Consider the following 25,800-nt stretch of genomic DNA (forward strand, 5'->3'; position numbering starts at 1 on the left):
TGAAGTTCCCTAATTAAATGAATAACTACGTCCAGCTTAAGCACAACATTGCAGACCGATACACACAAACACATATACATGTTCCTTTTCATTCCGCATGCAGTCAGATAGGCCCTGCAGGATTACTGGAGCAATGTCATAATTTGTCCCTTGGATGGAATTGCAAAACAAGTAAATAGCACATTTGTTGACAAAGTTGTGTCTTCAAGCTCTAAAATTTTAATTCACTCGATTACTTCAGCTTCCCTGTGGCGATGTTGTTTAATTTCTGGTAAAACTAAAACTTAGGCACACTTGTCTTTTCGAATAAAAACGAATTTGAATTGTTGTCTAATTTTTACTTCCAGTTGACCTATAAAATATGGTTGACTTTACCAACACATTTCCATGTTAAGTGACCTCATGTGGATGTACTGGGCCTTTTTACATTTTATTTGGCTTATCGCAGCCAACTGACAAACAAGAACCTCTTAGGAGTTGATACATAGTTTAGAAAAATTACTTTTAAATATCCCAGACCGATTTTCTTAGAAGAAGAAGAAAAAAAAACCCGGTATAAATTCCTGCGTGAGAACTGCAATAGATTTGTAAAAAAGAGAATGGACGGAACTCACCATTTCCAGTGCTGTTATTCGTTCCTGAAAATAAGGAAAACATTGCAATAAATTATAAAGAAAAAAATCTCAAGAAATTTGAGCATACATAAACGCACCTGCAAAATACTCTGTATATATCTTAATACATAGATAGCCCTACAGGATTCTCCTTTACATGGTGCAGCAAACTCAGTGTTTGTTGCTTTCTTTGTTTTTCCTTTTAATGTAAATATTCTATGGTGGTACTACATGAAAGTTTGGAAAACTCAGCAGTGGCCAGAGGATTGGAGAAGATCAGTCTACATCCCAATCCCAAAGAAGGGCAGTGCCAAAGAATGTTCCAACTACCCCACAATTGCGCTCATTTCACACGCTAGCAATGTTATGCTTAAAATTCTACAAGGCAGGCTTAGGCAGTATGTGGACCGAGAACTCCCAGAAGTGCAAGCTGGATTCCGAAGGGGCAGAGGAACCAGAGACCAAATTGCAAATATGCGCTGGATTATGGAGAAAGCTAGAGAGTTCCAGAAAAAACATCTACTTCTGCTTCATCGATTACGCAAAAGCATTTGACTGTGTCGACCACAGCAAACTATGGCAAGTTCTTAAAGAAATGGGAGTGCCTGATCACCTCATCTGTCTCCTGAGAAATCTTTATGTGGGACAAGAAGCTACAGTTAGAACTGGCTATGGAAAAACTGATTGGTTCAAAATTGAAAAAGGAGTACGACAAGGCTGTATATTGTCTCCCTGCTTATTTAACTTATATGCAGAATTCATCATGTGAAAGGCTGGACTGGATGAATCCCAAACTGGAATTAAGATTGCCGGAAGAAATATCAACAACCTCAGATATGCTGATGACACAACCTTGATGGCAGAAAGTGAGGAGGAATTAAAGAACCTTTTAATGAGGGTGAAAGAGGAGAGTGCAAAATATGGTCTGAAGCTCAACATCAAAAAAACCAAGATCATGGCCACTGGTCCCATCACCTCCTGGCAAATAGAAGGGGAAGAAATGGAGGCAGTGAGAGATTTTACTTTCTTGGGTTCAATGACCACTGCAGATGCTTCTTGGGAGAAAAGCAATGACAAACCTAGACAGCATCTTAAAAAACAGAGACATCACCTTGCCGACAAACGTCCAAATAGTTTTCCCAGTAGTGATGTATGGAAGTGAGAGCTGGACCATAAAGAAGGCTGATCGCCGAAGGATTGATGCTTTTAAATTATGGTTTATTATAAACAAGCCAAGTTCAAACTGTTTTGGGGTCCTGGATTGTTCCAACTAACCTCAGCTAATTCATGGTCAGAAAAAAGATCCTTCTGTTTGCTTTCTCACAGCCATGCAAGGGGAGGAGAAAAGAGCTTGAGAGACAAAGGCTCACCGAGGTCTTCTGTTTACTAAACTATGGTTTAGCGTTATATTTGACAATAACTTTTAACAATGGTTTGCTGCCTTAACCCAAACTGAAATCTCGAAATCCCACAATAAGTCAAAACCTTGGAGGATATGTTGAGAGAGATGCATGGCAAGTCTTGTTTATCATCTTGCAGCTACAGAGAAACTAGAAAAATGGGAAGCTATTTAAATTGTGGTTTGAATCATGCAGAGTTAATGTAGATCATGCATTCTAATTTTAGAAAAATCCCACCTTCGCTTGACGAATCATTAACCATTAAGGATGATGATGATGACGATGACAATAAAACACTCTTGCAATAAGAGGCACAAGAACGGCACTTTATTCTCCCACCCCATTCTCATATTAAACATTCCGCAGCTACTGAGCATGTTCAGTTCTCATTGGACTATAATGGAGTATTATTACTTTATGCCTTCCATTTCTTTCCTTTGGGGTCCCCCTGATCACATGGGTACCCTCTTTCTTGCTGCCCAACAGTCCTGTTTTGGCTAGAGTTCAGTTGGCACTCACCACTTGAGTTTGATGTTAAAAGGAGGGAGACTTTTGCATATGGGCTTATCTAAAGCTGCAGTCCTAAAACACACTGACCAGGCAGTCATGGGACTTAATTCTGAGTAAATAAGTTGAGGATTACCCTGTAAGAAATATCTAACATGCTACTGTTCAAATGGAATGGGGGTCGGGGAAGAGAACATAGAAATGGTGCGCAGAAAAGCTTCCCTCAAGAGGAACTGGCTAAACAAACGATCCTTGGCCCTCAAATGTGTGGTGATGAAGTTGCTTGGGAAAAACCAAATGGGTTGGGTCTCAAAAAGCCCACTGAATGAAACAGTGAATAATCTGGAAAAAGATTATACATTCCACATGTTATATAACTATGCCAATAGCATAGCCAATTTCTTTTGGAAGATGAGCCTGGTTACAGCATGGTGCTGATAATGCCAAGGTTGCAGGTTCGATTCCCGTATTTTAGAAATATCCCACCTTGGCTTGGCCAATCATTGACCATTAAGGATGATTATGACGACGACGACAACAACAACAACAACTTATTAATTGCCTTCTATACAATTGTCTCAAGGCGATATACAACAAAAACAGTTAAAAACCCAAAAAAGCAGATACATTAAAAAGAAAGCAAGACAATATAAAATAGACACTCATGGGGCAGACCCATTTATCCAGCTGGGAAAACCTTAGGATTTAGGATTTAGGAATTTAGATGCAACACTTAGCTAATGGGATAAAAGACAAGCACGATAAAGCATTATGCCTGCATAGGGATATAGAATGGTTATTGTTATAAACAACAGTCATATGTTCAATGTTTGCATGCCAAAAGCAGAAACCACTTTGCTTAAAAAGGGTGGGAGCTATTTAATAACACTGCTATAAAAAAAGAAAATAATCTCAACAGATGCTATTAAAAAATACACTGCTTGGCAATTTATTAAATATAGCAGGCTTTTGATACTTGATATGAATTTTACCTCCTGCTACTAAAATCTCATCTCTCTCTTTTCCCCAGCACACAAATCAAAATCAGTGACCTCATGCCCTGAGCACTTAGAACCATAGAGTTGTAGAGCATTACTTCTAGGATTGCTACCATTCCATTAAATTCACTCACTTCCGTTGTGAAGAAAGGATGGCATTTCCAATCCATCTTCCTTTTATCATTCATTCTGTTAACACATTTTTACAATCACCCACTACAGCTCAGTGGTAATTTTGTTCTGGAACTGTAAAAATGACCATAAAAAGTAGGAGGAGGAGAAACTAGAAATGTTCCTTCACAAATTGTTTTCATTTATGGACGCTCTGTGAACTTCTTTGTAGTTGGTGGTTGCAAGAGTCATCAAGTGACCAAAGACAAAGAGGAATCATTGGCAGAGCATTTGGTGTGAATTGGATTCAAGTGCCTTGGACTTCCGCCTGGTATATGTCCCAAGGTAATCCAATTTGTGGGTCTTCAAAAGACAACATACAAAGCAGCTCACACACTTGGAAAGAAAGAAGGACCTGAGTGACTAATGGCTCTGGAGAAGAACAGATCCTAAACTTTATTTTGGATGTGTGTATTTACAATTTAGGGCTGCCATGCGTCCAGATTTTCTCTGACATTACAGGGATTTCAAAGGTGAAATTGACGACTTGTAGGGCAATTCTGAAAGGCAGTGCTTTGTCTTGGTTCTTAGTCAAGTCAATTGAAAAAAATGTCATTTTTTGGTGTTTTTGTACAGAAACGCTCAACAATTTTGGGGTCTTCCTTAAAAAAACTTGGGGTGTCCTGGTTTTTACTTTTTGAAATACGGCAACTCTAATACCTAATCTGTATTGCACAGTGTAATATAAAAGGTAGCGAGTTTCACAAAATAATAACAAATTCACAAATAGAAAAGCTCAAAAAGGCAAAATTTATTTAAGATTATCAGCAGCATCAGCATCTCCTTAATTTGCATCAGTTTTCTTAGAATTCATGCTCCTGGTTCCTTGATATGCCAGATCTGTTTATCAAGCAAAGATTAAGGAGTAAAGATTAAGTGTAAATGAAAGTCTCTATGCCTAATATTAGTAGCCTTAAGTCTACTGTGGATTCACCTTCCTTTCACAGGATGCTTTGGCAGGAAGTGTTGAACTGAGCCATGCTTCATATTGCAAAGAGAACAGGTGGCAGATTTACACACTTCTCGCCGGTCATAAATGTCCTTCCTACAGAGTGGGAGACCATGGAACGTGTCAAGTGGGTTGGTATCTGTTTATATGCAACTCAATATGCCACAGTCATTCAGCCACTGAGTCACATACCTTTTTTAGAATGATTCCAGGCCTTTGCATTTAGGTTGGAGAGATGAAGTTAAAAAGGTCACTTTCCTGATTATCCACTAAATGCATATTTTAGCCGGTTTAATACACAGAGGTTAACCAAGTATTTCCTTTTGGGCAGGGAGGTTTCTAATAAAAGGAAGCAAAATTATGGAAGGAAGCATTAAGTTTCTCTTTGTTTTTTGTGTGCAGGAGATTCAGTAAAACCCCTACATCCAGTGAGAGTCTTATGGCAACTCAATGACTAACAGATTCACAGTGCGGTCCTATATTTGTCTGCTTAAAAGTACTGTAAGTCCCATTGAGTTCAATGGGGCTTACTCCCAGAGAAGTGGGATTGCAGGATCACTTCATTAAATCTGTTAAATCTTCAATGTGCCATAAAACTGTATTGATGTCATGTTTTCTACATTTTGGCTCTGTGGATTTACTGCTGCCTCTTACGTTTCATGGACATTGCTTACCACTTCTTTCCCTCTCTCCCTCAGTATTTATGTATGTATGTTTTACCCAGCTAGATGAAAGGTTTCTGCCTTAGGGTGTTCCTTCCTGTGTGGTTTTCAAACCTGTACTCAGTTGTTCTTGTGTTGTTTTAAAAATCATTTCAGTTGCTTTTAAAGGTGTCTGTAAATCCCCTTGGGACATAATATGGGGAAAGTGCTTCACAAATTAATGATAATGATGGTTATGAAGCAGTATAATGTGGGTTCTAGTCTACAAAGGTTTGCGCATAGTGGAACCATTTGGCAGCTATATACATACATATATATGAATGAAAGTCTATATTCTCATGCATTTCCATAGGCATATGATCGGCCACTGTGGGAACAGGATGTTGGACTAGATGGGCCTTTAGCCTGATCCAGCAAGGAGCAGAGAACAGGAATATCAAAGAACAGAAAGGGAAGCTAGCCTGCTCATAGCAGAAATGTTTTAAATGAGAACCAGCAACCAATATAAATGTAAGTTCAGGTTTTCAAAGGATTGTGGGTTTAGTTGTATGCTTTTGACTGGTAATTTTATTCATTTCAATAATAACCTCATCAAAATAGAGATATTTCTGTACATGACCATGACATATGAAGGAATGTTTAGCTTTCATCATGATTTTGCCAGTACTCTGGAAATATATTCCAGATGATTCTGTTAAAGTTGGATGGAGTAAGGTACCACCGTAAAATAATTTTTATTAAATTTTCTTTTCGTCTGGGCAAAACTGATTTATTTGTATTAATTTTAGTTTGTTTTCAAACTAAAATTTTCAAACTAAAATTTTGAGAGCCAGTGTGGTGTAGTGGTTAAGAGCGGTAGACTTGTAATCTGGGGAACCGGGTTCATGTCTCCGCTCCTCCATATGCAGCTGCTGGGTGACCTTGGGCTAGTCACACTTCTCTGAAGTCTCTCAGCCCCACTCACCTCACAGAGTGTTTGTTGTGGGAGAGGAAGGGAAAGGAGAATGTTAGCCGCTTTGAGACTCCTTAGGGTAGTGATAAAGCAGGATATCAAATCCAAACTCTTCTTCTTCTTCAAACTAAATCCCCTGCAATGCAGGAATCTTTTTGCCCAATGTGGGGTTTGAACCTCCGACCCTAAGATTAAGAGTTTCATGCTCAAGTTATGACCAAGTAATATTGATAAAATTGTTGTTTTTCTTTTTTTTCTTAGTTTTTTAGTCTGTGTTGTCTTATTATTTTTGTTTTTTGTTTTTTATTTTTCTTAGTTTTCTAGTGTTTTTTCTTTTTTATAATTATATAATAATGATGGAATGTTGTTATAAATATATATTTTGAAAATCTTCAATAATTTTTTTAAAGAGTTTCATGCTCTACCAACTGAGCTATCTTGCTGTGTGTGTGTGTGTGTTTGTGTGTAGACTTTTCTGGGACTGTAACTAAATGTAATACCTGAAGGCTATGAAGCTAAGTATATTTATGCCCTGCTAATTGCAGTTTAATTTGTGCTTCTGTTTTTAGATTGTTACCATTAATAAATCATTCTTTTCCCATTTAAAATATCATAAATTAATTTTTCTCCTAAAAGAGTGTGATGATGATGATGATGATTTATTTATTTATACCCCACCCATGTGGCTGGGTTTCCCCAGCCACTCTGGGCGGCTCCCAACAGAATTAATAATAATAATAATAATAATAATAATAATAAAGCAATAAAAAGTCAGACATTAAAAGCTTCCCTGAAGGGCTGCCTTCAGATGTCTTCTAAAAGTCAGATAGTTGGTTATTTCCTTGACATCTGATGGAAGGGCCTTTCACAGGGTGGGTGCCACTACCGAGAAGGCCCTCTGCCTGGTTCCCTGTAGCTTCACTTCTCGCAGTGAGGGAACCACCAGAAGGCCCTCGGAGCTGGACTTCAGTGTCCGGGCAGAACGAGTGGAGACGCTCCTTCAGGTATACTGGGCCAAAGATGGGAATTAATGATGACATTTAAGGTAATAATTCTTTAACTATTTTTTCCCGTGTTGTTAAAACTTTTTTTAAAAGAGAGTTGTTCACTGAATCCATGGGTGGGTGGGAGTTGCTTAGATAAGGAAAACCTCTCAAATATTGCATTGCTTCCCCAGGAATTTCCTTTGCTATCCAAATTCTTTCTTAATTACCTTGTAATTTTGGGACAATTTTTAAAAATATGTGATGCATCACGATACAACTGCAAATCAGGAGTGCCCAGGCCTTTCTTTGTAGATGTATATAACATCAGTCTGGAGAATCCGGGTTGTTTTTCCCCTGTGCTGTTTCCTTTTAATGTAAATTAAAATGGATGTACAGTAAATTAATATTAAAATATGAATATGTATAATACATATAATAAATTACCCATAAAACTACAAGAAAGAGATTTTCCTGCTTCCCCACCATTTTAAAAGAAGCCTCAATATTTCAAGAAACCCTGCACCCATTTGTCTAAGATCTGTAAGCTTCAGCCATTCAGAAAGATTATGTATTATGCTTTCCTATTTCATTTGTTTTTGCAAAAAGAGAAAAGAAAAAGTTATTGGTGATTGATTCTTCCATTATAGTCAATTGAGAAGTCACCAGAAATTGAACCAAAGCAGGGCTCAGATCCAAAACACACTGTCAGTCTGAACCTTCAAAACCAGGTGAATTGCCCACTCCTAATACTTGTAGAGATGGATAAATCTATGTATATAAGTACATAAGTGCCTTGTATACTATTCAGCATATAAAGGAGCTGAAACACACACATGCATGAAAGGGCAAAGGAGACTAAGGGTAAAGGTTAATTAACTCCAAATTCCAGCAGCTCAACTGTGGAGACAAGTTTAGAAGCAGGAATATTTTTTATTTACGATGGCTATGGCCTCTGAGCACGAAGGGGCAGGTACAGCTAAAAAATTATAATGATTGTGCATTTCAGGTGCAAATTAAATCAAACATCTTCCACATTACCTTCTAAGATGTTTCCAGACCAAAAAACAAAACAAAACTGGTTGTTTCCTTGGGTCACAGAAATGGGGGAATGTAACAATTACCTGCGATCTTCCCAACTAAATGACACATTAACTCTAATTAGTTCTGTGGTTTAAATTTGGAGTAGCTGGCATGTGTACCAGATTTACTTTCTTCCATATTGGATCCTCAAAGACAAACTGCACCCCAAGGATGGTCAAACTCTAACCAACTGCTACTAAAAATCACCGTACTCTGACTGCAGTGTGAAAACTGAAAACTGCTTCTCCTTGCTTCCACATACACACACAATATGATCTCAGATCCTACCCAATGGTAGATTATCCACTGATGAAAAAATCTCCTATTAATTCCCATTGGCAAAAGATCAATTGCTCACCCAGACTATTAGCAAGCAGTCATCTTAAAATGGGATAGTAAACTCTTCCTTCCCGTCTCGAGAGGGAATTCTCATTACACTGTCATGTCAAACCTCATAACTAGGAACAGAAAGGCTGCATCACCATTTGGTGCGCAAAATGTCAAGGAATCGGGCTGCTTTGCACATGACTAAATTCTTTTATGAAATGAATGTCTGCATAGGAACATGAATGAATCCGCAAATAGATCATCAAGTGGGATGATTGCACAAGTCTGTAGCTAGGGAACAACGATTCTAATTAAAGTATACATCTGCAGGGAAGCCTGGCCAATTGTGGCTTTCTCATAGACATACATGGAGCATTGACAGGTGTTCTACACATGGGATTCACACAAACAGCGTTTCCGTGCGCTGCTTTGGTTTCGCCAGAAGTGGTTTAGTCATGCTGGCCACATGACCCGGAAAACTGTCTGTGGACAAACGTTGGCTCCCTCGGCCAGTGAAGCGAAATGAGGGCTGCAACCCCAGAGTCGTTTGCGACTGCACTTAACTGTCAGGGGTCCTTTACCTTTTTTAAAAAATGAATGTATCTAGCTTAAAAGGAGCAGAGGGACATGACTGACTAAATTAATTGTTTAAAAAGTTAAAAAATAATCTCAAAGCAGTTCAAAACATCGTCATTTAAAATATCAGCAGGCACCTGGTATTTTGAAAGGCAACGGCAGCAATGTACATTGAAAGAGTTGGAAAGTATATTGAGTTGGTAAAGGCAAAGGTAAAGTGACCCCTGACCATTAGGTCCAGTCGTGACCGACTCTGGGGTTGCAGCACTCATCTCACTTTATTGGCCGAGGGAGCTGGCGTACAACTTCCAGGTCATGTGGCCAGCATGACAAAGCCGCTTCTGGCGAACCAGAGCAGCACACGGAAACGCCGTTTACCTTCCCGCTGGAGTGGTACCGATTGATCTACTTGCACTTTGAGGTGCTTTTGAACTGCTAGGTTGGCAGGAGCAGGGACCGAGCAACGGGAGTTCACCCCATCGCAGGGATTCGAACTGCCAACCTTCTGATTGGCAAGCCCTAGGCTCTGTGGTTTAACCTACAGCGCCACCCGTGTCCCACATACATTCATAACCAAACCAATAAATCATGGAAATAGGCCTTAGCTGAAGCCTATTTCAGAGGCTTAAGGACTGTCCTACATTTTGTCCCGTGAAAGGAAGATATTTTCTGGAGGACTGCAGGAAAGATAAAGGCAGTTAGAAACTAATGTGTTCTTTAATACTGTATCTTTTCATGCAAGAATGCCACTGAATTGAAGGCACAGTCCTAGGATTTCCAATTACTGCATAATGAAACCTAATAAGACTGGCTGTTTTTATCACGTGAAAAATAGAAGCAATTAGCAGATTAGAAAGGCTAGAATGTCAGTTGCCAACTATGTTGTGTGATATTATTCATTAACGTGTATTTGTTTAATCTCCAGTGGGCTCATGGAATTGTGTCAAGGTATTGGAAGCACATTCACTTTTAAAATTTTGTCATACAATTCAATCCAATAAATGAAGCTTGGAAGGAAATGATGTCACCATGCATCAATAGACCATTTTCAATTTAATATAAGTGCATGTGGGACCAGGAACAAAATGTTGCCCTCTAACAGGAGTGTTCCTATTCAGAGTTCCAGTGAGACAGCAAAGCACTCTTGCAAACAGAAGCGCAAGAACAGCTTTTTATTCCCCCACCCCATTCCCATATTAAACATTCCATAGCTACTAAGCACGTTCAGTTCTCATTGGACTATATGGAGTATTATTACTGGTACTTTATGCCTTCCATTTCTTTCCTTTGGGGTCCCCCTGATCACATGGGTACCCTCTTTCTTGCTGCCCAACAATCCTGTTTTGGCTAGAGTTCAGTTGGCACTCACCACTTGAGTTTGATGTTAAGAGGGAGGGAGACTTTTGCATATGGGCTTATCTAAAGCTGCAGTCCTAAAACACACTGACCAGGCAGTCATGGGACTTAATTCTGAGTAAATATGCTGAGGATTACCCTGTAAGAAATATCTAACATGCTACTGTTCAAATGGAATGGGGGGGGGCGGGGAAGAGAACATAGAAATGGTGCAGAGAAAAGCTTCCCTCAAGAAGAACTGGCTAAACAAATGATCCTTGGCCCTCAAATGTGTGGTGGTGAAGTTGCTTGGGAAAACCAAATGGGTTGGGTCTCAAAAAGCCCAATGAATGAAATAGTGAATAATCTGGAAAAAAGATTATACATTCCAAACGTTATGGGTTGGACTAGATGATTCTCAGGGTCCCTTTCAACTGTACAATTCTATGATTCTAATATGGGTAAATACCCAAAAGATTGATGACCCAGATTCTGCACATATTTCACATATTTAATGTACTCACTCTCATACTCATGTAAACTTTCTATGGTCCCACTCTAGATGTGCGCACACACATGGAAACCCTGTGGAGCTGAACAGAACCCATCTTCCAAAAATCAGGGGGGGGGGATCAAGTAAAAATGCTTTAGATCAATTTAGTATCTAAATAATATCCAGGCTCCTGGTTTTATTAACTTCAATCCGCAGCAGACAAAAAAAGTACGTAGAATCTAAAGGAATAGATTTTATCCCAGGGAATAAAGAAGGTCCTATAGTTAATATACTATGTTAGAACAATGTGCTGTTTGGTTCCTTTTCTCTAGATCTGCTAGGAACTTGTATGTTCTTCAGCAAATCATTTTTGTGTAAATTTCAGTTCCTAAGTGGTGAAGTCATAACAATCACACCTACTCTGTCTAGCATGCCTACTGACTTGCCTCTTACCCATCTGTTTATTAGCAACTCATACAACTGCTAGCTGCCTAATGACTACAAGAGCAGTCCTTAAAGCCAATTTATACATTCAGGATAATTAAGTAATACTGTCTTGTTGGGATTCAGATTGTGCAGCTTCAGATTTCAGGTGGGGGATTACAGGCCTGCATGTTTTCACTGCATGTATAAAACGTCTGGCACAACAAGACCAACATATCCAAGGTAGGGCTAGCCTAGAATCTCTCAAGGGCTAGATACCTTACCACGCAGCATTTTTATTATGCAGGAGATCATATGAACATGCAAAATACCCAGCTGTGATCTGGAAAGTGAACCACTTAATTAACGTGTGTATCCCCTCTTGGACATTTTTGCTCTTGAAAAGAAAAGGGGGGGAAACCCCTCTGCCCTACAGATATTGTAGGATCTTCTGCCTACAACCAACAGCTTCGCAGAAAGACCAACTTCATATAGGAGTGAAAGGAAATCTTCCAGCCACAGCTGCTGGCCAGAGAACCAAAAGTTGTCAGGAATTTTGCCCCCTCTCTCTTTTTCAGGAAAACTGACAGCCTCTTTCTAGCAACGCCAGAAGGGTTTGGATATTTTAGGGCTGTTTTTGAACAATTTGTGCAAAAAACAAACAAAAAAAACCATTCCTTTGACTGAACCAATGCATATTTTTGTGAGCTCCCACAAATTTTGAGAATAAAGAACTGTGCAAACCAACTTACATTCCAGATCTACAGATCAATGGACCCAATAATTCTTTGTGACATCCTGATACCTTCAGTGTTGCATGACATACTCAGCACAGAGACTTGATTTGAAAGCACGACAGTCCGATTTCTCTGCACTCTCGGCATCTGAACCTAGTTCAAAGCTTAGTCTCCGCACATCTCACTCTCAGCGCGAGTCTTTAATGACTCTTGGAATTTAAGTAAAGCATAAACATTTGTTACCCTGTGAGTTCCCCCCAGGGCCAAAATCATTTCCCAAATGGAAAACACGCTGATGGAAAGAAGAAGAAAATCAAGATATTCTAAAATATTCAATGTAACACAGTTATTTAAAAAACAATAGAATCATAGAATTGTGGAGTTGGAAGGGACCGCGAGGAATCTTTTTGCCCAGTGTGGGGCTCAAACCAAGGACCATGAGATTAAGAGTCTCATGTTCTACCAACTAAGATATCTCAGGCTAATACTATTTTCTGGTGCCCTATTTTTGAACCCTTCTCTTAAAACTGAATGAGCCCCAAACAGGAAACTTAATTGGGGTCAGGGGGAACAAGAGCGAAGGGATGAAACTGGATTTGTTAGACCCAAATTCAATATATATCTTCCTTTGGGCATGATGATATTGGGCAAGTTCTCATTCCAAGTTGTTCAGCTTTGCATATACTAATTATGGAAGAGTATGTCCATAGCAGAAGGGGTGGGCCTTAAAACTGCATCTAGCCTGGGACTGGAATGGACAATGGGCAGTAAAAGATTTTAAAATAATCAAGTATTTAAAAAGCCATCTCCCTCTTCATGCAAAAAGGAGAGCAAGGATCAAGAAGGGAACTGAAGCTCCCTCTGCTGGCCTCTGCAGGATTTCACAAAATTTCAACAGCATATTGAAAGAATATTTCTTAAAAAGCTGAGCACAAAAGAATAAATCCAGATTTCTTTGCTTTTGATAAACACCAGCAGCTTTATTATACAACATGTTCACAAGCCACGTTGCAATATAAACATTCTAGACTAGACATAACACAACCATTCTCCCTTTTCCAAAGCTGGCATGTGACTGAACTTTCTGGAGCAAATGTTATCATCACTAATAAGCTCGCCAGCCCAGCTGCCCCCCCCCCCCGCTTCAGACCTGAAAGTTTTATACGTAATATTCCTGAGAACAGCAAAAAGATGTTCTTCCTAGAAATGCAGCATTAAAGCCTAAATCGTATATACGCTTCGTAGCACGGCTGGCCATTTGTGCGATGCAGCTCCCCACGTGGCTGTGGCAATTTCAACCACATCTTCACGTACGCCTGAAAGAGAGGTAGCTAAAACCATTGCAACCATGTGGGAAGCTGCTTCGTGTAAATAGCCTTCTGCACAGAGCAGCCTCCATGTCTTCAGCAGGTGCCATGCCAGAAGGTGAATGCGTGAGTCTGCCCTGCGCTATTCTTAATTAATACAAACTAGAAACTTCAGGTCAAAGATGCGATTAGTTATCTCTTCTGATTCTCTGACCTATAATCCTCCAAAATCCAAAGCTCTCTGACACGTCTGCTCTCTTCCCCCTAAAAACACGTGGGCTTTTGTGTCCTGTATGAAGCTCCCCCCCCCCCCGCTTCCATTTCTCTTCGGCTTTTAACATTCTCAACTCTTATGCTCCAAGTCCTTCTACTTATCCTTATCACAGATTCAAAGAAAGTTCCCACTGCCTCCACCTTTCTTCAACCATATGTCTCAAAATGCCCCCTCCCTTAACTTAGACCTTCAGGTTCCCAACTTACATTGCAGATCCAACCCCAGCAATCTCAGTTCTCTCAGGTTGTGAAAGTTTTCTCCAAAGTGAGCTTTCATTTACCTTCATAGACCCATATAATAAGAATAAAATTCTTTACCTCTCTGTGACATCACAATAAGTCAGCCAATAGCTACAAAGTAGGCAGGGAGGTTGAACATCCAGTTTTTACTCTATTTATATTAGGTATGGCAAAATATATGAAATACAATTTGCTCAAAAAGGAGTGCTTAGCAAATGATTGCCTATATAGCCTACAGCTACAAGCTGGCCTGGGAATAAATGCCACCCTTGCCCATGGGCATACCAAGTCCACTAGTCCAAAGGGGGCACAAAACCACACCTCTCCACCCTGGCTAGGAGTGGCTAGCAGCCTGTCCATTCACATGCTTAGACAGACAGACGAATGGAAGAGGGAGGTCGAAATAAATACAGTGGCCCCTCGAGTTATATTACCTTCAGTAACATAATCCTCGGGTTGCGAATGTGGCACCCCCGGAAGTGTATACTTCTGGGTTTCACTGCACATGTGCAGAAGCACTCAATCACGCCGCGTGCATGCACAGAAGGGCACCTCTGGTTACAAAGTTTTTGGGATGCAGCCGGGCCTCCAGAAAGGATCCTGTTCGTAACTGGAGGTACCACTGTAAAAAAATTGTCCAGTAGCACCTTTGAGACCAAATAAGTTGGACCAACTAAGGAAGGAGGTGTGAGCAGAGCAGGCCCAACCCCAATGGTCGTATAGAGAGTCACTAGCAGAGTGCAAAATTTTCTGGTCCATGGTCTCTCGCAGCTTCAGAGGCACCGATACAGCTCTTTGCCAAGGGCATCAGGGAGCCTAGGTATGCCTCTGCCCTCACCTACCGTAACCTTTCTCTTCCCTGATTGCTAGTGGCAGTGGCAACCGTGAACATAGAAGAAGCTCCTTTGATGCACAATATGAATAGTGATGTCACTACTGCTAATTACCTGGGTTGGAATAGAAATGTATCATTGTTCCCTTTAGTTCTTCTCCGGCTCAGAATGTAAACTGAGATTCTGCACATGGTTTTCAACTTCCCTTAAAATTTCATCTGCTTCCCAATGAAGAGCTAGACACCAATGACAACTCAGAGCTATACAAAACAACAACAACAAACCCCACCCCAAGGCATCTTGTTAAGGCTTCAAGAAGCAATGCAGTTTCTTCCGAACTACTGCTTTTGAAGGCTTTTGCCTCTGTATGAGCTGCCATTAGCAAAATTAGAGGGAGTGTTGATGGGGCTACCTGAAAAGCAGAGATGTTTTTAGGAACAACAAAAGTTAAGGTAAAGCAAAAAAAGACCACACCATTATTGCAAACTGGGAAAGAATTCTAGGGAAACAAATGAGCTTTCCCCAAATGCTTGCCAAGAGACCTTGACAAATACAGAGCTGCTTCCAAATCAGGGCCCTCATTACACACCACCACTGGCTATGTCTTGCATAGCAAAATGTGCAGTGATTGCAGGGGTGGCAAGCAACAGTTCCTCTACAGCCGGCACCAGGTTTGACATCCTTGCCTACCTACCGCTTTAAAAAATATTGATTATGAAATATATGAAGAACTAAAATGACATATATCCTTTAAAAATATGCTTATTGATTCCCCATCGGAAGAGAATAAACATCATCATGGCACATGGGCCATGCCAATAGGGCCACTAGAAATCAACCAGGCTCCTAAATGTTGATACTAGGCCTGCTCAATTGCTAGTTAAACTCTGTTTTGCCTTTACTTTTATTGGGTGCTGGAGCAGGCCCTACTTGCCCAGTCACGAAACTTTTCAAAGTCTTGTTCCCAAGGAAGCCATTTCCAGTTTCGCCAAAATCTTATGCATGGGATGTGTTCAAATACGACATATTTCTGAGGAAGCTTATTTAGAATTCAGCTGAAAGTAGAAGACTGATCACTGACCTCAGACACAGGGTTGGACACATTCTGTGAAAATTATAAACTGCTTGCTACACGCATCAGGGTCATTCAGCTTACCTGAGGCAAAGGCGCCTACTGCTTTGAAAAACCTCAGTAATGGTGTGACAGTGCTACCCAATGAACTGAAATCAATTGGACTCACTCCCAGGAAATTAGGAAGAGGATTGTAACCTGACCGTGGGTTTCTTTGTGGCCTCCCCCTCAACATCAAATTTGACTGGACACGACTGCCAGTATCAGAACATTACAAACAGCATCACAATATTTCCTGACGTGGCCATACAAAGCTGCCTTATACCGAGACAGACAATTAACTCAGTACGGTTAATTCTGACTGGCAGCAGCTCTCCAGGGCCTCCAGCAGAAAGTCTATCCCATCACCTACTGGTTGATTAGAATGTGGTGCTGATAATGCCAAGGTCGCAGGTTTGATCCCTGTATGGGGCAGCCACATATCCCTGCATTTCAAGAGGTTGGACTCGGTGGCCCTCAGGGTCTCTTTCAACTCTACAATTCTATGAATCTATGACCATTTAACTGGAGGTGCTGGGAGTTAAACTTCTGCACAAGAAATATGTACTTCACCACTGAGTCAAATCTTCCAAGTGTTCTGTGTGTTCTCGGCACATGAGCCAAGCATGACAGATCTGCTCTAATGTGACAATATATGAAAAGAACTAAATTATAATTAAAGTCAGGAGAACAGCTTCTCCTTTGGCTGAGGCAGGAAACAAGTGGGGAGGCTGCAGAAGAGGACGTGGCTTTCTCGGAGGTTGCCCTTTCGGCTTTGCTGTGCATTTGCCTCTTTATCTTGAGCCATGGAGAGGCAAAGGAGATAACCATGGGAAACGTGTGCTTCAATTCTTCTATATAAAGAATGCCCTGTTTTCATCTATGGAGACACTCTGGTCTTATTATCTCGATGAATTAAAGCACCACTGAAGATTTCTTTTTTGTTTTATGTAGTGAGCTCAAACCCAGTCGGCTGCCGAACTTCAATATTTTCTACAGACACACACATTACTCTCAAAGCATCCTTATTTGCAGGCTTTATTTTGCTATAAATTTGAGTTTAAAATTAAGTTGCACATTTCTGGTAAAACAAAGTGATAAAACTTAATGATCACTGAAACTTTAGTGAAACTGTGTTTTACTAGGTTCACTTCTCTGTTCTCCTGAGATTGTAACAGGGCAGTAAATTGAGAACTGATAGCCTAATTGGCTGAAGACCCTGCTTACCCTTTGGCAGCAGGGCAAGGCTGAAAGATTACAGCACAAAGCTAATTTTATCTGAAGAAGTGTGCATGCACACGAAAGCTCATACCAAAATAAAAACTTAGTTGGTCTTTAAGGTGCTACTGAAGGAATTTTTTTATTTTACTTCGATCCAGACCAACACGGCTACCTACCTGTAACCAGAACTAATTTTATCCTGTCTACAATCAGTGAAAGTAGAGATTAAAAAGACCCATTAAGGTAGTCAGTCAACCTCTTAGACAATGTAAAATTGTTATTTTCACAGAACACTTTCCCTATAACTTTTGTCTAGCTCTGGTTTCAAATGATAATTAATGGACCTTTATCTTTTGAGAGTCTCCAGACCTAGAACAAAAACATTTTCTCTGTGGTGTTTGGTTCAAGTTTACTTTTTCTCAGCAGCTGGTGATGTGGCGGCAGAATTTAGTACTTAGCCACTGCTACTGAGTAGCAACTTTGGGAAAAGACACCTTGGTTAGCATAGGCAGCTGAGTTGGCACTTGCCAGCCTGGCTAACCAGCCAAAAGCATCTCCCAAGAGCCACTGACATCATTGGTCTGCAGCTACATTAGGCAGCGATGGCCCATCCGGAAGCACATAGTTGCTTAATCCTGTGATAGCTGCTCCTTTCCTTGGCTCTGCTCTAGCCAGGATGTGGTGTCCACCGTTCCCTCAGTTGCTGCTCAGTGATGGTGGCCAGGAATTGGTTCTACCATGGCAAATATTTAGCCAAGTAAAGTTGATGCAACCATCACTAATTAATGACTATGCAGAGAGATGAACTATTCCTCCCTATTGCACCCCCAAAACATTTTAAAATTGTTGCATTTGTATACTGCCCCTTCATTCTTTCCTCCCTTCCGTCCAATGTCTCAAAGAGCTGTTTTAGCCTCATACAACCATGTGTGGTGAGGTGTGTGCATGCACTCTGCATATGAGAGTGCACTGCCCAAATGTACATGGAAAACCTTACTGTTAATTGGGAATCTGAAACATTATTTCCCCTCAATTCAAAAGCTACAATCTTCACTTCGGTGCATTTCCCTTGCTTTCCATTCTATCACAAAGCTGACCAGGACACCAGATGCCAGGGTGGATAAAAATCAATGATTTTTTTTAAAAAAACAAAAAAATCGGATTTTTATCGGATTTAAATCGGATTTTTTTGATTTAAATCGGATTTTTTTAAAATAAAATGCTTTTTGAGGAAAATATATTACCATCCAAAGGTTATTCCATCATGAAATAAAGATTAGTTTTTTTAATTATGTAGAATAAGGTTGTATATGTTTAATTTTGGGGGTAAATAAATTCCATTAATCCATTCACAATGTCATGCTCTTCCAGAGGTTTTTGTAAGATTATTGGGCAGTTTCTCTGCCTACAAGATATTATCACAGATGCTTGGTTTACTTTTGCAGTTCTCAAAACTGAATTTGACTCAACAGAGATCACATGCCTCTTCTTCACAGCAAAAATGTTATAACATGAACAGAGTTGAGAAAAAGACCTTAATCCCTTTAGTGCTAAGTTTCAAGAAGTTCAGTGAATAGAATAGAAACAATATTTTTCTGATTGTTTGGAGTGGACAGTATTTAAGTTTTTCATGTGTAGGCTGGGCTGACAGTCTAAGTTTCTTAAAATATATATATTTTGTTTTTGTTTAGCCAAATTAGTTAACAAACATGGTTGTTTGTTTAAGCAAATAACATATGCTGTAATGTTATTGTTTCAGTTGAATAAATCTATTTAAATTGTTATTATTAAAGTAATGATTATTTTTCTCCTTCCTAAGTACAACAGTAAAGTTGTCCAAATATGAATAACCTATTAAACTGGGGATAAAAAACTAATATGAAAAGTTGTTATTCTAAAAATTTTCATCTACTTGCATATTAAAGTTATACCAGCAAGAATTAGTCTTTATGTAGAAAACTATGATTTAAATCAAGCCTTACTGACTAGTGATTTAAATCGTGATTTAAATCAGTTTGATTTAAATCAAATCCACCCTGCCAGATGCTCATCCTGGCCTGTGGGTGTGAAGATGTACAGGACATGGCAGCAACCTGACTACCTCTCCCAGCCCAGTGCTGAGCAAAGGTGCAAAGTTTCTTCCAGCATCTGGCCTGAAAGCACATTCACAGCATCTAAGACAACCTGCTCCTAACATACATAAACATTTTTACATGCTCATAGCTTCACATGTAACAGGTGCCAAGGCTTGGATGAAACGCAGCAATTAAGGGAAGGGGAATAGTACATTCTAAAATAAGAAATGGAGAACATGATAGATCAATAAATCTCTTTTCTAATCTATAGAACCCTGAGATTAGTCTATTCATTTGCTGCTGTTTTTTCATTTGGGGTGGGAAGGGAATGTAGTTCTGTAAACTCCAAATCTGTGTTGCCATTGCTGGGGGCTTCTTCATATGTCAATGTCATATTTTCTACTATTATTGCATTTAAGCCCCCCTTTAGATTTACCCTCTCCACTAAATGCAGGCTTGCTCCCTTTTAGATTTACCCCCTCCCCTAAATGCAGGAATGTCTTCAGAAATCTGGTATTCCTTAAATCCTGTATTCATGATCAATGCCAATGTTATGTTAAAGACTTGCATAATAACGGCAAAAAAATAAGTTACTGAATCCTTACTTTCCTTTGGTTTGTAAGAAGAAAAGCTATATTAAGAACTTTAGCCACGCTGACAAAAATGGAATGGAAAAGGATTTTCTGAACAACAAGGGAGTTTATTTTTTTAAAAATGTGTAGATACGCTAAATTAATGCACACCAGCAGGTACTGATGAATTCAGTCAACCCTGGCAAGTCTCATGAACACTGGCGCTACTATCTGAGGACTCGTGGAAAACTGATGTCGTCTCAAGGGATTAGCAAATGTGAAATTGCATGAATGTCAGGCAGGGAGGTGGGAGCCCTGCCATAGGGACGAACCAATACAGTCCTGATCTCCTATAGCACATGCTTTCTAAGCGTTAGCCAAACTGCAGAAGAGGGCAAACTACAGAAAATTAAAAATGGGGGGAAGAAAGAACGTCAAGGGCAATGGAATTATTTATAATACACATGGTTTTAAGACAACAAATCCTGCCAGACTAAAACTGGTTTACTGAAATTGAATTCATATGCCTGTACTTCAGCAATAAAATAAAAATAAGAATCTGACAGCCCAAAATTGCATCCTCAAAAAAAGTAAGATCCCTAAATTAAAGGCAGTGGCATGATTCAACTTGGGAACTTGCAACTTGCAATCCCATCTCTTAGACCGTACACTATAACCAGGATATGAGAGAGGTGGATGTGGGCAGCAAAAAATAAACAAAGTGGGCCCCAGGTAACAGGCTGGGGTTAGATGTGATTCCTAGAATAGAAAATGTTGAAAACTGATACAGGCACATCTTTTGCACAGGGAAAAACAAAGTTCTGCTGGAATTTCTTTATAGTGAATTTATGCCGGCATGCAGTAATAACTACAAAAGCAAGTTAAGATATTGTTCAAGATTTTCATTATACAGTACCTTGGTTATCAAACTTAATCCATTTCAGGAGTCCATTCAACTCCTGAAACCATTTGAAAACCAAGGCGCAGCTTCCTATTGGCTGTAGGAGCTTCCTTCACTCAATCGGAAGCCGCAGAAGCCATGTTAGATGTTCGGCTTCCGAAAAATGTTTGCAAACCAGAACACACACTTGCGGGTTTGCAACGTTTGGGAGCCAAGCCGTTCAAGTACCGAGGTATCACTGTGCATATAAAGGAGTGGGCAGTAACTATAAATGTGGATGATGCAAAATGGAAAGATGCCATTACTTTACAGAAGAAACAGAAAATTCAGAACAATCATGAACTGGAGCGTCAAAACAATGGCAACAATATCAAATATCGCAAACACACACATACCCATTATGCTAATGCCCCATTTCCTCCAGCAATGCATAGTCCAAATAAATCTAATGGGTATTCGGCAATAAATTATTTACACATTCCTTCTAGCATGATACAACACCAACTTTGCTTCTCTTTGAAGAAACTGCCTTTTCTTGTTTTCTACAGAAGAGTGTTCTCTATTTAGTTCTTACTGCCTTCTACTTATGAATATGTATCATCAACACAAAGTAACCAATTTAAAAATATGAACTTCCAAAATAGACACACTAAGTACAGCTTTGGCTGGGGGCTCTTTTTGCTGATGGGCTGGATCTGCTGTCTACAGGCTTTGGGAAGACATGGTTTGAGTTTCAGTTGTGGCTACAGAGTGTGTAGATCAGACAAACAGCAGATTCTAAAAACACAGGATGAGATGCTGTAAGCTGGTTAGGTTGGCTATATTATCTAATTATTGGCTGGCAATCAGCAACCAACACCCACACAATCCAACTGCTGAGCCATCATTGTCAAACCACAGCACGGTTCATGAGAGAGACGATTCTGGATAGTCATAATTATGAATACATAATGTGCAAAGGTTAAAAGGTAGAATATGAGAAGCTGCCACATAACGTATTTCCTGACAGGCACCATCTATTCAGGGTCTCATGCTGGGGTCTCTCCATCCTTGTTCCATCACATTTTAAAGCGATTGAATCTGGGACTTTCCATGTGTAGACAGTATGTTATACCACTGAGCTACAGCCTTTCCTCTGCTGGAAGGCTACTGCAATCAAATAAATGAAAATACCTGCAGAGCACCAATTTCTTCCTCCTTCCTGAGAGTCTTCTCCAGTAGATCTGCATATTCAAAAAAGAAAAAGAAAAAAGAACATCAAGAAAAGGGAAACAATGTGCCTTATGAATTGAAGCAAATGAGCAGGTACGTAAATGCTGCCAAACTTGAACTATCCCCAAACTAAAAGAAATCAGAAAATCAGCCTCATTATCTCACAGGAAGGCAACTTAAAAAGAGGCTAGAATTCAGTAAACAGAGTTCCAAATTAGAGGTACTTATAATTATAAGCCTGGTGTGCCACTCACTTGCTCATCAATTGATTCTGAGCAAGTAGCTGATTGAGAAATTGTACCTGGTTCTTCCTTCCCTGCTATTATTCCCAGCTACTGGCCCCACTCCTTTAGGAGCCAGGCCCGGGTGGTGCCCTGTTTCCAGCAGGGCAGTCTCTTGGGCATCTTTGCCACGCCAACTCAGCAAATGTAACAGCCCTGTTTCTTTCTTCAGATGGGGGAGCAGCAGTGTTGTTCTATGGAGGCTTGGGAGCACTCTTTCTCATGGACCTTTAAGGCCAAATACACAGTAATATTGTTCCACTGCAAGATGCTCTTTTCCATGATTAAAAGAGCAAAGCAGGATTATCTTGGCTGATCAGATACTGTGGAGCAGGCCACAAGAGGGGCACTGTAGAGACATCAAGCAGCAGGGGAGGGGCAAGTAAAAGATGAAGGGCTCCAGACATTGCAAAAATATTTGCACAGCTGACGTAAACACCTCATTCTGGGGTAAAAACAAAAGTTATAATTTTCTTCAAAAGTAGTTGAATTATATGTAGAAAGCTAAATATAGGCTGTCAAATGTATCTCCCCCTAACCAGGAGGGAGGAAAGCATACAGTGGTACCTCGAGTTAATGTATCTGTCATTTATTTATTTAGATTATTTTAATCCACCAATCCCAGAGGCTGTGTATAAGCATACATTTAATCACAAAAATATTTAAATTTATATTATATCCCCCCCCCCACAACTAAGTATTGAAATCTATGCCATTTGCTCAGTGGAAAGAAAATGGAAGAGAGATGAATTAAATTAGAGCTTGCAAGTCAAAATGTAGAAATTTAGAAACTTCACTTGTAACCAGAGCAGGTCAGCTCCAGCCAGCACGAACAATGGACAGGGATGATACAATGTTGGAGTAGAGCAACATCAGGAGGCCACAGGCTCTCTACCTCTAGCCTACATCATAAAGTGAACTAGCCTACTGAAAAAATGGCTTGGCAGCTCATACAAGTAAACTGTGCAGGGAGCTTCCACTGGAGAAGAATATAGAACACATTTATGACAGAGCCTAGGGCTTGCCGATCAGAAGGTTGGCGGTTCGAATCCCCGCGACAGAGTGAGCTCCTGTTGCTCGGTCCCAGTTCCTGCCAACCTAGCAGTTCGAAAGCACAACAAAGTACAAGTAGATAAATAGGCACCGCTCCGGTGGAAAAGGTAAGCGGCGTTTCCGTGCACTGCTCTGGTTCGCCAGAAGCGGCTTAGTCATGCTAGCCACATGACCTAGAACAGGGGTGTCAAACTCAAATTTATCGGGGGCCGCATCAGCAGTTTGGTCACCCTCAAAGGGCCGGTTGTATCTGTAGGACTATGTGTCCACTCTTTATTATCATAAATTATTGTCACTGCATTCAATTATTACTGTTTTTTGTAATAATGTAAGTAATAACTAGCTCTGAAAGCAGAAACATAGTCAGAATAATGGCAAGTAGATATTCAAATGTACAATTATTGTACAATTTATTGAAAAATGATTTTTGGTAACTGCACTGGGTGGTGGAGGCTCGCTAGGGTTTCATGCAGGACCTTTGCAGAGCTACTAGTACCTGGAGATGCTGGGGTCCTTCTGCATGCAGGACAGATGTTCTGCCAGTGAGCCACCACCCTTCACCAAAGGGACTGGCTGAGGTTGACTCACTGAAGCTGCTCTCCTGGTTCCAGGGTTTAAGGGTCAGAAGTATAAAGCAGCATCCTATGTTTCTGAGGAGAGGGAGAGGGAGAGGGAGAGGGAGAGGGAGAGGGAGAGGGAGAGGGAGAGGGAGAGGGAGAGGGAGAGGGAGAGAGGGAGGGAGGGAGGGAGGGAGGGAGGGAGGGAGGGAGGGAGGGAGGGAGGGAGGAAGGAAGGAAGGAAGGAAGGAAGGAAGGAAGGAAGGAAGGAAGGAAGGAAGGAAGGAAGGAAGGAAGAAAAGAGGGAGTGGGAGGGAGAGAGGAAGGAAGGAAGGAAAGAGGGGAGAGAAAGAAGAGTAGCAAATAAGGAAGAGAATAAAGAAGGAAAGAAAAAGAGGGAGAGAAGACGGAAAGGGAGAAGGAAGGAAGTAGAGGGAAAGAAAGAATAATAATGAGGGAGAGGAAGAAAGTTGGGAAGGACGGAAGGAAGAAAGGAAGAAAGGAAGGAAGAAAGAAAGAAAGAAAGAAAGAAAGAAAGAAAGAAAGAAAGAAAGAAAGAAAGAAAGAAAGAAAAGAGGGAGCAGGAGGGAGAGAAGAAGGAAAGAGGTGAGAGAAAGAAGAGTAGGAAAGAAGGAATAAAGAAGGAAAGAAAAAGAAAGAGGGAGAGAAGACGGAAAGGGAGAAAGAAGGAAGGAAGGAGAGGGAAAGAAAGAATAAGAATGAGAGAGAGGAAGAAAGAAAGGGAAGGGGGGGTCGCCGCCTTGATTCAGCGCCAGAAAAGAGCGCGAAAGGACCCAGGGGCAAAAAGCATTTTCCCGGCCCCAGCTGTTTGTCGGCGCTTTGTTGGCACGGCGCTTCAGCAGCAAGGTCCCACTGCTGGGTCCTGCTGGCTGGGGCGCTCGGCGGGCCACATGACGAGGTCTGGCGGGCCGGATTTGGCCCCCGGGCCTTGTGTTTGACATCCGTGACCTAGAAGCTGTACACCGGCTCCCTCGGCCAATAAAGCGGGTTGAGCACCGCAACCCCAGAGTTGTCCATGACTGGACCTAACGGTCAGGGGTCCCTTTACCTTTACCTTATGAACAATAGAGTTTGCAGTGTATACAGTACAGTAAGCTAGCCTCTTGGCATCTGACCACTATGGTTAGAGATAATACCAGGCTCCACTATCAAAGATCCTGCACAGATCATGAAATATTGAGTGACAGAAGCTTGCTGTTCTTTCCTTTGAGCTTTTTAACTCTGGGTAAGTGACATTATATCCTGCAAGCACAAAATGAGCATACTGTAACTATCTTTAAACGTATGGAACACCTCCACTATTTTCCTGAATATCAAAATCCCTAACAGCCCAGCTAAGAACTAACCACCACAAACTATTAAAAACAGGTAATATTTCTGTATATCTGCTGCAGACAGAGGTGAGCGTAAGCATGAGTTCCTTCATCCTCCAAACAAGATTAATATTTAGGAAGGCGCAACAAATTGGTAGGAGTTGAAAAGGACAGCCACTGAACAGGATCTTAAAACATTTGTCAGCACATTCTCCTATTTTATTATACCCATAAAAAGAAAGCACTATCCCCTGCTTGAGCTGAGGCTATTCAAAACAAATCACATGTGCTTCAGCTGGATTTTTTTATATACATAAAAATCCCCTTTCCAAATTCACTCAAAATCAACAGCCAATTCGTGTGTGGGAAAATACGGGATCATGTTTTAAATCTTCTTACAATATGCACAAAACAGGCTACTGTCAGACTGCCTTCAGTTACAACTTAACTTGTGAATTATTAAGACACCTAAGCTTCTGCCTTGGTCTGCTGCCACCAACTGGCTAACAGGCTAACTTAAGATGTTAGCCCAACTGCGGCATCAATCTCCTCCTGATCAGAAATCATGGCAGGAAACTTGTGGGGTAGAATTAAAAACAACATTCCAGAAGAACGGATAC

The 25,800-nt window shown here is 40.6% G+C and overlaps 1 protein-coding gene across 5 annotated transcripts in view; it reads right to left on the reverse strand.

The window, feature by feature from the left end:
- Positions 1 to 25,800, reverse strand: part of CEP128 (centrosomal protein 128) — a 189,998-nt gene that overhangs the window by 28,073 nt on the left and 136,125 nt on the right. For all 5 annotated transcript variants that reach the window (XR_015950693.1, XM_035107862.3, XM_035107853.3 and 2 more), the window contains exons 19-20: positions 21,917 to 21,966; positions 615 to 638 (exon numbers count right to left, since the gene is read on the reverse strand). Coding sequence is in view for 4 of the 5 variants with exons in the window: in XM_035107862.3 (XP_034963753.3) it covers positions 615 to 638; positions 21,917 to 21,966 (74 nt within the window). In the remaining variant the exon portion in view is untranslated. The remainder of the gene's footprint in view (positions 1 to 614; positions 639 to 21,916; positions 21,967 to 25,800) is intronic.

This window comes from Zootoca vivipara, chromosome 1 (genome assembly GCF_965207765.1).
Source record: "Zootoca vivipara chromosome 1, rZooViv2.hap1.1, whole genome shotgun sequence".
Classification (NCBI taxonomy): domain Eukaryota; kingdom Metazoa; phylum Chordata; class Lepidosauria; order Squamata; family Lacertidae; genus Zootoca; species Zootoca vivipara.